At 46.0% G+C, this 14,989-nt stretch overlaps 1 protein-coding gene across 1 annotated transcript; it reads right to left on the bottom strand.

The window, feature by feature from the left end:
• Nucleotides 1-8,189: 8,189 nt before the first annotated feature.
• Nucleotides 8,190-10,040, bottom strand: LOC145494737 (uncharacterized). The gene is made up of 2 exons (XM_081474311.1): nucleotides 9,324-10,040; nucleotides 8,190-9,284 (listed from the first exon to the last, which is right to left on the bottom strand). The coding sequence occupies exons 1-2, from the start codon at nucleotides 10,035-10,037 to the stop codon at nucleotides 8,190-8,192; spliced, it is 1,809 nt and encodes a 602-aa protein (XP_081330437.1). The 5' UTR covers nucleotides 10,038-10,040.
• Nucleotides 10,041-14,989: the final 4,949 nt, after the last annotated feature.

The raw sequence follows: 14,989 nt of genomic DNA, 5'->3' as shown, positions 1-14,989 counted from the left end.
ACCATCTTCGTCCGAAACTCAGCAAGCGCAGCCAACGGCGCAAAAAATAGAGCCCACGGCTCCAGATAAAACACCGTAACACGAAATTAACAAAACGGCGGTAATTGTCGGTGTAGTCGGATTGTCGGCGTTGCTGTTCATGGCTTGGCGGTAACTTAACGCTGCTTCTTAAAATATTGTTCGAACAAAAAGGCCACCGCGGCAAGAATGAGCAGCCAGGTGTGCTCGGCCAGAAACCCGACGACTTGGCCGGCGGCTTTGAAAAGGAAGCTCACAATCGAGCAAATCAGCCCGGGCAGCAGAGAACCAAGTTTCGCGGCGCGGCAATATCTTTGAGGCCATTTCCCAAAGCTTTGCCGGTGGCTTTCATACCTCTGGTGAGGACCCCGATTACAGCGCCGATTGTGGTCGCGGCGGCGATAAGAATAGCGGTCAATGTCACGCCATATTTTTTGAAGATCCCTTTGACCCTTTCCAAGAGAGGCCGCCCCCTTTCCCTTTCCGCGATATGAGTTTGCAAACCCGCGATCTCTTCGTTTCTTTCCGCCACTCTGCCTTCTGCGGCTTCTTTTTCGGAGGGCGAGGCATTCTCGTCTTGGATGATCGCCTGGTCTTCCTCGTTTTGGCGCTGCAGCTCGCTTTCCTGCTCTTTCAGGGCGTCCAACGGTTTTGTTTGGTTGTACCTTTCTTCCATGGCGTTCGTTTCACTTTCTTTTGCTGCGAGGCTGGCCCTGAGTCTGTCAACCTTGGCTTGTTCCTTTTCTCTGTTTTTTGCTTGTTTTGTGAGCGAGTCCAAAGCTTTTTTCTTGTTCTCAAGATCGGTTTGATAGTTCTTTTTCAGTTGTTTCAGCCTGCGCAGCTCTGCTTCACTTTCAAAATTCGAACCTTGTTCATCCTTAAGGGCATCAATCTGAGCGTCTTTTTGCTCGATTTTTCGTCTCAGAGCTTCCACTTCTTTCTTTTCTTCCTCTCTTCGCGAAGATAGTGTTTCCGCCTGTTGTAGTTGGTTTTCAGCTTCTGCCAGTCTGTTTCATTTCTCTGATAGTATCCCGGTCTTCTTCAATGACAACTTTAGTTCTAGGCCCAAGTTTGTCTTTAAACCTTTCTAAAAAAATTTTCATGAAGTCTGTCCCGTCTTTTTTCATAATCGGGTACTCACCTCCACCCGTACCTACTGCAATAATTTGACCCTTGGTTTTTGGTTTGGTGCCTTTCATAATTGCAAAACTACTCTCTTTAAATTTGGAAAATTGGTTTTTTAACCGGTCTATGATAAATTCCCGTTCCGGATCCGGTTCAAGCAAAGGGATATCTTCTCCCCCAAATGATGTCTCGGCATAAGAAGTGTCAGGCAGGCCGGACTGCTCGTGCCGCATTATAGGCATTTCCGTTTGTTCACCCCCGTGGTAGGGGGCGCCAGGTTGGTAGGGAGTTGATGCCGCGCCTGGGTCAAAAGGTTGGGTTCTGTTAACCTCTTGTCCGTCATCAGAATAATCGTGGTCAAGCCGATTGTCAAGGTCCGGGTCTTTGTAGCCAAATTCGCCACCGCCTTCCGCCGACATAGCGATATATTGCAAGCCTATTATTTTTCAAATTAGAAAATAATCGCCGGCGTATTATACAATGTCAGTTCCAGAGAACCTTCGCGCAACGTACAGCAAAAAAACATTACGCGCCATGCAGGCCGAGCGCGCGGTCAAGCGAATCACCTTTTCCCGCACTGAAGCCGAACCCGGCGATACGCTGTATGTTTCAGTGCCCAAGCTGAACGTGAACGAGGTTCTGGTGCCGGGCTCGCTAGCGCTTGTCTTTAACATCGACCTTTCTGGAGGGCATGCCAACAACTTCCTTGTCCAGAACGTCACGCGAGCGCTCGGTGACAGGCTTCACGTAAAGTTTGGAGGCACTACCCTGCAAGACACGGTTGGCTACGGCATTTACAAAATCTTTGATGACCTTTTCCTTTCGCAGGAAGAACGAGACAACAGGCTTCTCGAAGGGATTCAGAGCGAGAACTTATGCAAGATCCGCTCAGGCGCGGGAGACGAGAAAACCACGGGCGTCGACGTTGAAAACAAGCTGAATGAGGTGTACGGGAGCAAGTACCGGATCAGGCTAGACCATCAGATCCTAACCGATCACGGCGTTTTCTACCCCCCGGCCTTTTACAACGACCTCACGTTCGAAGTAACCCTTTCTGGAGCTGAACTTGTGGTCAAGGGCGGCTCCGAGCTGAAATACAAGCTAACCAACATCCAGCTCGAGTACGAAATGATCCGCAGCAAGACTCTGGCAGACGAGGCGTATAGCGTTTACTCCAGCGGAAAAGAGTTCGCCTGTGACCACGTGATGCGTGCCAAAGTGGAGATCTTCAAAAAAGACACCGACACGAGGAAGAACATCAAAGTCGACGCCCAAAAGAGGTCGCTAAAAGCCATCCTGCTACTTTTCATAGAGCCGTATGCCGATGGCGCAAGAGATTCAGAAAAATATATACGTCTTCCCGGATCTGACGAAAGTCAGCGTCACGATCAACGGCTCGCCCAACATGATTTACAACAACGGCGTCGAAGGTAAGGACATGTGGGAAGAGGCCCAACGCTTCTTTGTGAAGGAAAAAATAAAACCGAGCACATGAATGCGACAAAGTTTTACACCGGAGATAATTTCGGGCTTCTGATTGATATGCGCACCATGGCGGACCAAGAAATGCACGGAAGTGGCAAGCGCATTGTGAAAAGTACAGACGGTGTCCAGCTGGAAATCGAGAGGAAAGCTGAAGGCTCAGGCAACGCGAACTGCCACGTATTCGTCATCGCCGACACACAGTTCAACATTATGGACAGACAGCTGGAATCTGTACAGGGAATATGAACATGGACCCGAGCAAGATACCCTTCAACGCTCTCATCGTGGGGCGGACTAATTCAGGCAAATCGAGGTTCGTGGTGGACCAGCTCTACCGCCCTTTCCGCGGAAAGTTGGACTACATCGTTCTCATCTGCCCGACGTTCGCGCACAACAAGACCTACCACCAGCTTAGCGAAAACGATCCAAGAATGGATGTGATAGTCTGCGAGCAGCACGACGTGGAAAAGTGGTTGAAGCTCATGAGATGGCTTTCCGAGGGCATCAACACGCTCATAATCCTCGACGACTGCGCGGCCTCCAAAGATGTGAAAGGGCGCACAGGCGAGCTGGTGAATCTCGCCTTTTCTGCCCGACATATGGGCATCAGCGTTTGGGCGCTGACACAGAAGATGACCGGCATAACATCTTCCTTCCGGGAGAACGTGGCGGCGATCGTCCTCTTTTACACCCCCTCGGCCAGGACCACGAAAGCCATCTTCGATAATTACGCCGGCGAGCTCTCCCCGGATGAGTACAAAGGTCCGGTTTCAAAGCTGAAAGAGCGAAAGTTCTCTTATCTCGTTTTCTCGCTTCGCCACCCATACGGGGTTAAGTTATTTGAATAAAAAAATGAAGTTGTATACAGCAATGGCTGGAGAAGATGTCGCGTCAGCAGAAGTTATGAACCTTCTTCAAACCGAGCCCGAGCCGTCGAGTGGTACAGCAGGTGGCCTTGTTCCAACCGCCCCCGGGCTGGCTGTGCTGGTGTCCACAGGCAAAGCCCAAGAGGCCATCGGAGTGCAGCTAACCCACGAGCAGGTAAAGCGCCTGAGCGACAAAGAGGTCGAGAAATACACCAAACGCTACGAGACGTACGTGGGCTCAAAGACAACGGAAAGCCTGATCGACAGCTTTATTTTTCTTGCAACCAAAGTGGTCGGAATGACCGTCAAAATCAAAGACACCGACGCTTATCAGAAAGAGCTCAGAAACGACTACATCTTGAATAGAGAGCTCTCCAATCTGGCCGGCAACCTTGCTTTGAAGTGCGGCCGGTTTCTTGTTGCGGCCAACGCGGTGTTCATCACCACTAAACATGTTGATTTCAGTCCACAGTTGCCGGAGCAGAGCCACCCTTCTCGTGATGAACACGGCTATCCGCTTGAGGACGTTGATGAAGTACCCGGCTCAGCAACTTCAGAATAACTGGCCAGCATTCGTTAACAACTGTAAGACATTGGGCGCCGCTGTGTATTACGAGCATGGCTGCCGTGTTGGGAGAGAGTACATTACTCGCAGAACAAATATCAATATTGGAAGATAATTTGAAAGAAAATGAAAAGCAAGAGAAAAGAATTGCAGAAATATGTGCAAAAATTGATGAACATAAAGAAGGGTTTATCAATTCAAAAACGTTGTTAAAAACAGAGCCATACTTTCAGAAAATACTTTTAAACCAAATTCTTTACGAAATCTCGAGAAATAAAAATCAAAAACGAGAAGCTGAGAAAAATCTCGAAAAAAACATTGAGAAAATTATTGAAACACTTTTGAGATTGGATGAACTAAACAATAAAGAGGAATACGAAAAACAAATTGAAGCCTACATTCAAAGGTTGTAAGAAACAGTGTGGGCCATCTCAAAATTTATGAGAATAGGGCTTGCTGACAAATTGTAAACAATTAAACTTTTTTCATTTGCTTAGAATACGGTTCTCTTCAGAATGTCAACCGAACAATCCGAGAGCGCACCTCAGGTCGAGACCCAGGCAGCACCTGCCGGCGATATCACACAGCAAGCGACAACCCCAAATCCAGCCACGCAGCGCGTGAAAAATCCTAAGCGTGTGGCTGCTTGCAAAATGGTTTCTGAAAGAACGCGGCAGGCGCGGGAACAACAGAAGAAAGATGCCGAGGCTTATAGGGCTCTCGGGGAAAATAAGGCGAGAGCCGCCACAGAGCCCCCTGAGCCCGCCCCGACTACAGAAGGCGAAAGTCCAAAGAACAGCGGCCTCAGCGCCAACCAATGGATTGCTATTGGTGGCATAGGCGTTTCACTGCTCGGGATTTATTACAAACGGGAAGAGCTCAAGGCTATGGCCAATGCCGCATTCGACAAAAAAACGCCGGAGTCCGCGCCTGAGCCCACGCCTGAGCCCGCGCGTGTTGAGCCAGAACCTTCTCGTGCGACACGGACGAAAGGATTAAAAAAAATGATTTGAACTTTTGCGTGTAATAAGTACCACGATGCCAGAAATTAACACTTCACAGAAGATTATCACTTTCACCACCACTTTTGGTGTCACGTATTTGCTGCTCGACCTTGGCATAAAGGCTTTTCGCGGAACATTCAGAGCTTTAGATGAAGCCTTTTTTGACAATAATGCCGGAGAAGAAGAGGAAGTCTTTGTCAATAATGGGGGAGAAGAAGATGGAACAAGAAAAAGAGAAATTGCAAAAAGAATGCTAGAAGGAATGGAACAAGAATTAATAAGAATGGGCGTAGGAGAAGAAGAAATAAGAAGAATAAGAAGAAGAGTATTAGGAGAGGGAAAGACAGATTAAATTAACACAGTCTGGAGAAAAGCTTTTTGAAAATATACTCAGATGGAAGTCTACTGGGTGAAAGACGGGCGAGTGACGCCGAACGTCCGAGGAACAGCAAAAACTGTTGCTACAAAAAGCAACCGGCGACTGCTAAAAGTGAAGTGTGCTGTGTGCGGAATCACCAAAACAAAGTTTTTGCCTGGAATTCCCAGAAAGGCAGCCAAATAAGAGCAAGCGGCAAAGACAGATAAATTTGTTTTGAACTTTTGTTTTACTTATATTAGCCACTATCATGTCCGACAACAAGCTTGTCAAGACCGTCATTGAGGCCGCAACTCTCACGGAATTAGCCGCGGGCATCGGCTGGACCGCAAAAAAGGTTTTGAATGAGAATTTCACTTCTGATCCCAGCAGCAGCCCGATGAATTACGCTAAGTTCACTGCCGTCATGGCGGGCAGCATTACGCTCAAAAAGTACCTCGGGGACCAGAAAATCCTCCCCGACAGCGTTTGAAGAAATACAAGTCTATTATATTGCGCCATGGCAAGTATTGCAAGTATCGACGTTCACGAGGCTGTTTCGAGATCCGCGAGAGAAAACGAAAAGAGCTACGACGAAGCACTCAAGAAGTTTCTTGAGCTTTTCGAGAATACAGTTCTCAACCACGCCTGGATCGAGGCAAACGTGAATAAAAAAGAAGATGCGGAGTTTTTGAAAGATTGTCAAGTGCGAGCCGCCGAGGCGTATCAAAACGTCGAAGAAAAATTCAAGAACGAACCCGAAGGCCTTCTCAACTGGATTGCGAACAACTTGGTACTATTCAAGGAAAACAGGAATGAGTTATGATTTGAGAAAAGCTTCCGATAATATATAACCATGGCGAGCATCGCTATCATGATTGGCGGGGCTGTGTTGAACGCCACGGCTTTTATCGGAGGCAATTATCTGGCAAGGGCGCTCGGCGGGGGCGACAAAGCTGCGCTTGAAGAAAAAAAGCGCCACGACAAAGCTCTCGAAGATTATCAAGCGGCTTACGCTAAATACACGCGCGACCGAACACAACTTCTCGACTGGATCGCGACCAACGCCCAAGAAAAGGAGCAGGCCAAGCAGAACTTCACCAACACGGACTATGCCTTCAAACTCTACAACCAGGCGCATCCTGACGAACGAATTGTACCCCCCAAGGAGCCCAAGTTCTCAGATTTCTATCAGCCAAGCGAGCAGCAAAAAAACGGTGAACTCATGTTCGTAGGCGCCGGCGTTCTCGCTCTGGGCTACGCAGCCTTCCGGTTCCTTTAAACTTTTTTACGCCTTACTTATATGGACGCCAAACTCGCAAAGATATACTGCGGCCCCGGGGGCTACTGGAAAGGTATCGCCGCGATCAAAAAATTAGCCGAGGCAGCAAAGGTACCTGAAGACACCACAAAAAAGTGGCTGAACAGGCAAGCGCTCTGGCAGATATTCTTCCCCGCGCCGAGGCGAATTCCTCGCCCGAAATTCGACGTTCCCACACCCAACAAGGTCCATCAGGCGGACCTTCTTTTTCTGCCGCACGACAAGCTCCCTCGTGGCCGCAAAGTTTTCAAATACGTGCTGACCGTTGTCGACGTGGCCAGCCGCTACAAAGAGGCCGAACCCCTGACTTCGAAAAATTCTGATAAGGTCTCCCAGGCCTTTCAGAAGATTTACAAGCGCGGGCCTCTCAACTAGCCTGAAATGCTGCAGGTTGATCCTGGGCGCGAGTTCATGGGCACTGTCACAAAAGAGATGGACAACCACAAAACCTTCATCCGGCGCGGGCGCGTTGACATTCACCGTGACCAGGCCATTGTCGAACGTTTCAACCGCACCCTGGCGGAGCGCTTGTTCGGCCACCAGTACGCCGTTGAAATGCGACTCCCTGAGGGCAAGCGGTCCACTGCCTGGGTGAAAAGACTTCCAGAAGTTGTTTCGGCTCTGAACAACGAGGTCACAAGCCTTATCGGCAAGAAACCCGCCGTCGCCATCAAAGAAAAATCTGTTTATGCGAGGCCGTCGACACCTTATTCGAGGCCTGATGGAAAAAAACGAAAAAATACTCCCCTCTCTTGTCCAAGTTCGTTATCTCTACCAGCCCGGCGAGCTTGAAGGGGGCGTGAAAAGAGCCACGGATCCAATCTGGTCTTTGAAAGTTTTCGGCATTGAAAGATCTTTTTCCAAACCGGATCAACCCGTTCTCTACTATCTGCGCGACGGCCCCAAGCGCGGCTTTGTTCGTGAAGAGCTGCTGGTTGTCCCTCCAAACACACAATTACCCTCAGAGCAACTTTGAAACTTCAGCTTCCAACCCTCGAAGTTCATCATCTGTTAATGTTGACAATATATCCATGTTGGTGTACCCGTAAGCTTTTGTATGGATACCATCGTCACCTATCCATCGCTTTGAATCAAATGGCGAAAGCGAAATTTTGTTAAGATGCATGCCGTAGATCTCGTGTCCCTCGCTTCGAAGAATGTTCATTCCATGCCATTGCTGCTTCGCACCGAAAAGCGTTTCCTTGTACTGTTCATGCGTTATTTGTTTCTTGACAACGCTCTTTTTCACGCCCTTCGCTTTTTTGATATTTTTTTCGTCCGCTTTCAAGATGGAGTACATTTTCGGTCTCAGACCAACATACTCTGCGATAGGGGTTCCTGCACATTCGTCTTTCATTTTGCCTAAGACCTTTTTGTTGACGTTTGAGTGAAGTGGATGATCCTTCGGGTAGTCGCTCGTGTCGTAAAGGTCCTTGTTGTTTTTCATGTCTTAGTAGACGTCTTCTGTTTCGATCAGAATCAGAAGGCTGTCGGTGTCTGTGTACAAAAGCTCACACTTCGAGCCGTACTGATTTTTAAGCTCGTTGTAAAAGAAGTCGTACATCAGGATCTTGCTGTTGTCGAGGATCGTAATCCCCGTGTAGACCGGCTTGTTGAGAAGCAGCTTGCTTTTTCGCATGTCGATTCCCGCCATGTCGTTTGAAAATGAAACATGCCTTGAGTACAAAGGGCTGGCGATCAATTTCCTTATTTTGTCCGTCTCATTGCTGCGCACTATTTTTATGTCAACGCGGTTACGCAGGTTTTCCATGGTTTTGCCGAAAACGGAGTTGTTCACGAGCTTGTAAAAGTTCTTTTCGAAGTCGCTGCTCGCTTTCTTCCTGAACTCTGTGTTCATCCGGATGTAAGGCTCCATCCAACGTTCTTGTTCGAACTCCAGCACCCTGTGCACACGCTTCAGTTTCATGCCCTGCTTCAGATAAAACTGCAAGTTTCTGTAATGCACGACGTAGTTGTTTTTGTCGTGAAGCGTTAGCAGTAGCTTCTTGCTGTCCGGAGGTTTCAGATCCAGGTCTTTCATCAACCCCTTTTGGTAGTCCGACATCCACTCCGTTTTTACAGCCTTTTTCTCCGGCGCCAGGGGATAGCTGTTGTGCTCCTCGTGAAGTTCTGGCGGGTATTCGAGATCGACCTCGAGAATGCACCCCATCTTTGCGTTTTCTTTTATCCTAAGAATCTCCTCCTCTGTGGGCATGACGCGTGCCCACTTAAAACCTCTTATCGGAAGGGCGTTGCACATTGCCCATCCGTAAAGGTTGTTTTCGTCGAGATACATGAGGTATTTTTTGGGCTTGCTGGGATCGTAGCTCAGTACTTGCGGGTTGTTCGCTTTGGCGTACCTATTGCTTACCATGGAGATTCCGCCCCGCATCCCCCTTTCCACGAAGAGATGCATTTCGTAGTCTGTGAAGAGCTCAAGCTCGACCCCCATCTTTTTCAGGAGCGCGTCCCAGGAGAGGCCTGGCGACGTGAAATAATGGGCCGGATCCAACCCATACTGCTCAAGGCATAGGTTTCGGAAGTTCTCAAAAACATCCTCCAGCAGCGCGACGTCCGTTTTCACGTTAAGATCGTGGTAATCTCCCAGAGTTTTGCATTCAAAAGCCTCCCAGACAGCCTGCGCGTGCGCGTACTCTTCGTCTGTTATGTGCTCGTCGTTCAGCTTGCTGTAAAACTTCTCTTTGTCAGGAAGCCTCGTCTCGCCGAATCTCTCCCATGAGTCCATGTACTCGTAAGGGTAGATCCCTTTTTTGTAAAGCAGGTCGCTGCCTTTCGAAATCGTTGATGTTATTTTCAATGACTCCTTCGGTTTTGCACTTACAAGTGAATCGAGGCTTCCTTGCAAAAAGTTCAAGCTGTCGATGAAACGCAGGCCTCCGACCGAAAATGCGATGTATTTCTCCATGTTGTTGGCGACGCATTTCACCTCTTTCTCCAGCTTCGACATCGCTTGCATCAAGTGGTGTGCGTCGTAGCCCCTCAGGTTGTGGAATACAACTGGTATTGGGTCCGTCCTGGGGTTAATTCGCAACTTCTTGTTACATTCGCTGTGCGCGGCTCCGCGAAACCTGCCAGTTATGTGGCAATGGTCCTTTACCGCGTCTCTGAAGTTTTTCTGAAGTAAAGGTTTTTCACAGTACTTACAGTTTTTCTGTGATTTTGCTTCCAACTGGTCTTTTTCGTCTTCCAGTCTTTTCAGCCTTTGAACGCCCCATTCTCCTTCTCTTTCTGTGCATCGTAAAAACATTTTTTGTGGCCTTGCCCCCAATAACACCATTTTTCACCTTCACCAGCTTCTTCAACGTTCCAGACGGGCAAAGAATCCATGAATTCGTCTTTTATCAGAGCTTTGTTGCAAATGTGGCAATCAGTTGCTTTTTTGAAATTTTCCCAGTCCTTCCACGTCATAACAATCGGTTTCGGGGCGTCCAAACTCTCTCTTATTTTCTCCTCTTCCCGCAGAACGTCACTTAAAAACTTCCCCACCGCGTTTTCGCCTCTTTAAGTATTTGAACCTACCACTTTACCGTCGCTTCTCACAACAACGTAAGAGTAACCGCATGCCTCGTGCCATTCGGTCTTCCCTGTATAGCTTGTGTGCGTTCTCTCACGCTCACAGCCCAGAATCTTTCTGACAATAGCCTCAAAGTCCGAGTAAATAACGTAGTGCACCTTCATCTACTTTTTGTAGTTTTGGAAGGAAAGGATGTTTTTCCCCTCTTCTGGCATCTCGATCCTTGTCGGCTTGCCATTCACACCGTTGCAATATTTTTTGTGATTCACGAGCAAGTCTGTTCTTGAGAAACCGGTCAAGCACATCATACAAAAGTGCTTTGCGTTTCTGTTCTTACTCTGATCGAAAAGCAAAGCGCTTTCTCTTTTCACGTAACAATAGTGCTGAATTTCCCCTGACTCGATTAACATCAGGTTTATCCGCGGTCCATTCGCTTGTTTTTGGCTTATCTGGTGCACAATCACACAATCGTTTTCCCAGCCAAATACGTTTATTGCGAGTTTTGGGTTTTGTGCCTCGAGCTTTTCTATCTGTTTTACCGGTGTAGGGAAATCGATGCCTCCGTAGTTAATACCGTCGTTAACCGGATATTTGTTTGGTCTTTGCGGGTCTTTCCCGTCTTTTGGAGGGAATAAAGCGGCTCTGAGTGCCCACTTCAAACATTCGTTATCCCTGTTTTTCGCGTTTATTATTGCCTTCTTTTTCGCCAGTTTGGCTGGAAGAGGCAAATAGGTCCCTCCACGAAGTGGCTGATAGCGTGCAACATTCACATACGCGATTTGTATCCTTTCAACCACCCATCCTGATCCCTTCTCGGACCAGTGTTCTATTTCTCCTTTTGCGTTTTCAATGAATTCATCGAATTTTTGTTTTATCTGTTCCTCATCATTCCTTTTGAAAACGTGCGGTTCATCGTCTTTGAAATAATGCTCCATGAATTGCGTTTCACCGTTTCTTTCTATTGAGAACTTTACTTGTAACCCGAAACTTACTTTAACGCTATTTAACCTTTGGGTTTCTTGTCCAACCAGATCAGTGATCTTTTCTTTGTTTTCTCTTGCAAACTTTAAAATATCTTTATTGTTTGGATTCCTTTAGGATACATCCATTCTCCACACACGAAGCCATTCTTGGAAATTGTCTTGGGATATTTGAAACCCGTCATATACTGCGGTAAAATCTGGTTTTAACAGTTCGGGGAGGTTTATTTTTTCCTCCCTCGGTATTGGGCCGTAGAACATTTGCAGAACATCGGACGAATATCTTGCGGCAGCCATGTCGGCGTATGTACTGTGCATATACTTGTTGAATACGAAAATATTTCTGGCGCACTTTTGAATATAATCAGTGCGGGCATTTCTTCAAGAAAAAGAATTTGTGTGGCGATTGATTACAGGCGTTACAGCTTCGCTGCGCCGCTCGCGCGATTTTATTGTCATACTGTTTGCGTGACACACACATAGAAGATGCTTCCCTCGCAAGCACCGGGAAGTTGAGGGTGGGAGCGTTTTTTGCCTGTTTGCTTCCTTGTTGTATACTGCTGCGCCAGAACCCTCATCTTCTATGTGTGTAATACAAATATCAAGTCACAGGCGTACAGGCACCTTCGGACTTGGGGACCGGTGACCTTCTTGCTCGGAAAAAAAAAAACCGCAGTGTCCGAATGTGTGAGTGTTGAAATCACACTCAAATTGCTTGAAAAACAAAAGCGTTCACAATTCCCACATCTAATGAAACTAGTACTTCAAATTATATTATTATTCCAAAAATATTATCAATTAGCTTGCATATTCAATAACCTCTATCAGCAGTCTCAATCTGGTGAAATATATCTAAGCGAATTCGCAAAAACATGCCCGCTAGGGTTTCGCCTGGATTCGGGCGAAGCCCAGGCTAGGCTGGGCACATGGCCCAATGACTGGCCTATCTGCTGGTGGCTTGCTGCGGGCCAGCTGTCAAAAGCAGGGGGGAGGGGAGGGTGTCTTTTACTGACACCCCCAACTAGCTAGAATTTGAGTTTTCAGTGTTAAATAAGCTTGATGTTGACTGTGTTTCTGGGTATTTTACTCAGTTGTTTGACATTGTTTGAGGCTTCTGTGTTGACATGGCACCCTACTGGAATGGTCCATGCCACGTGCAGGCGTGATTGGCCAATCTCCTAGCCAGCTCTCTGTCTGGACTCTTGGTCCATGCTAAACCAATCTTCAATATTATCGTATGAGCTGATGTTGTCCATCAGATTATTTGAAGCTGAATAAAAATATCTCTGTGAAAAAGCTCTCGCTTAAAAAAAAGGTTTGTTTTTGAAAGCAATTATATCGATTGGAGACCTCCTTTCTGATGCTGGAATCCTCCTAAAGGCGGCTGTTAATGCGTTAAATACAAATCTATGAAGACATGATTGATAATCGCAGCAGTTTCATACAACTCAAGCAGTTGTGAAATTAAAGCCTGAAAAAATTCAGGCCTGAACGGGATTCGAACCCATGACCTCTGCGATACCGGTGCAGCGCTCTACGAGCTGGTCACGTTGAGAGTTTGTAATATACTCATAGATGGTGAACAATGCAAGTGAATATATGAAATAGCATACATTTGAAATGCGGAGAAAGATATGAAGACATGATTGATCATCGCAGTTACACACAACTTAAGCAGTTGTGATAAAGCCGGAAACAAAAATTCAGGCCTGAACAGGATTCGATTCGTTCAGGCCTGAATTTTTTTTTTTTCAGGCTTTAATTTCACGACTGCTTAAGTTGTATATCACTGCGATGTCATGTCTTCATATCTTTCTCCGCAGTTCAAATATATGATATTTCATAAATTCACTTGCAAAATACAAATCTACCTCCAATAGAGCATTTTAGTTTAATGAACATCGTTGATGCACTCCCTGTTGAATGGAGACAAATCATCGGACAAAATGCACAGCACCTTCTTGCATACATTGGCAACTTTATTTCTTGACAGCCGGATCACAAAATTAGACGTGATAAACTGTGTAATCTTCTCCTATTCATTTGGTGCAATTCTCCACCAAATACATGCTCTAATCTTTTTATCCAGTTTACTGATTTGGCAGCGTTTGACAGTATCACATGGGAAACTTTGGATAATAACCCAGTAAGGACACTGTTCTTCTTTGAGCAAGTCTAAAATAATCACACAATCCTTTTCAGGAGCTTCAACGAGCCTTAGCACTGTTAATGGCTTCATCTCATGTAGTCCTTTCTGTCGTACTTGCGTGCCAAACCAAGGAGCGTGCAGTACGGAACTTCCAGGCTATTTTCTAGTGGTAAGTTAATTATAAATATACTAAAGTACTGCATCTACAGATGTTTCTCGTTTTTACAGCATTTAATACCGCGTATGTTTTGCTGACATAACATTTATGCCTCACCCGGAAACAGCTATTGAATATACGAGATAAATACGTTATGGGATATTCATTAAAGTCAAAGGTTATCATTGAGCATTCGAGAAAGTATGGATCATTCACGCGACATTTTCAAAACATTCATAGATAGTGCATATAGCAGCCAAGTACGTTGTGTGATGCAAACATTCTCATGTATTATTTATGCTCATGATAATGTGCGCTTATAGCGCAAGTAACATGACGTGTTTCGGAAGGCTCTTCTACAGATAGAACAATTAGAAGTGATTTGGCCCATGACCTTGCTGTGAGTTTGCACTTCTATCATAGATTCATAAAAGTAAACACTTCTACACTTTCTCTCCTTGTTTTTGTTTTTGTTTTTATTGTCTGTGTTTTTTTAGTTGTTGCTTTTTTTACAGGATACAATTTAATTTGGCTACTACTTCAGGACATTTTTGAGGTACTCATTCAAATAATTAAGAGTGGCGATTTAAAAAGGAGGGGGATATTTGTGCAAGAAGATAACTTCAAAACTGAGTCCAAAGGAAGGTCGTTATAAAACCTGAATATAGTTCAAGTGTTTATTATTCTCTTGTCTAGGCTATTTTCTCATCCGTTCTTGGACCAGTAATACAGGTTCAACAACCAGTCTTGTTTCTATCCAAAAATTGTAAACTGGTATTAATCCGTTCCGTGACCCCAGCCTACTTGCGGCCTCGAACATGCCTGTTTTCCCTTAATTTGGTTATCTAAAGTCTGTGGTTCCTGTATTTCCTGTTTTTGTTTTTCTTCTCTTTCTTGCTATAAGTTGATTTGACCATGTTAACTTATCTCCATAATCAGTAGAAGCAAGCACTACTAATCGTGCAGAAGCGCCAAGCAGGCCGCAAGTCTTCCCAAGTTTTGTAAAATGGACGGGTCATTGCCATCCCTATCATCGCACACGGGGAATTCTCCTCCTTCTCGAGATTTACGCAGATGCCTCCACATCAGGACCTATTCAATACAAGAATTTATGTTGGAATATTGCTTGGTGATTGTAACTTTGGGATTTTTCATTCTGGTATCACTCATCTCAAAAATGGTGAAGTGCCACTTCATAATGTCACCATGATCCTGCGGTGCATATTCATTTACTTTATTGACGACAAGTTAAAAATACTGTAAAGTTGGAGCTTTTTTACAGGCATGGACTTAATCTGCAAGCCAGGGCTGCATTGGAGAAAAAAAAAGAGAGAGAAGGAACACTTGCTTCATTGATATCGTTCTTGCGCTGTAAAACCATACCTATAAAACTCAGCTACCTGTGTCATTATCAGGAGGGCAATAAACG

Source organism: Orbicella franksi, chromosome 8 (assembly GCF_964199315.1).
Source record: "Orbicella franksi chromosome 8, jaOrbFran1.1, whole genome shotgun sequence".
Lineage (NCBI taxonomy): Eukaryota > Metazoa > Cnidaria > Anthozoa > Scleractinia > Merulinidae > Orbicella > Orbicella franksi.
The sequence above is the reverse complement of the archived record's forward strand: the minus strand, read 5'-3'. Positions and strand labels throughout refer to the sequence as shown.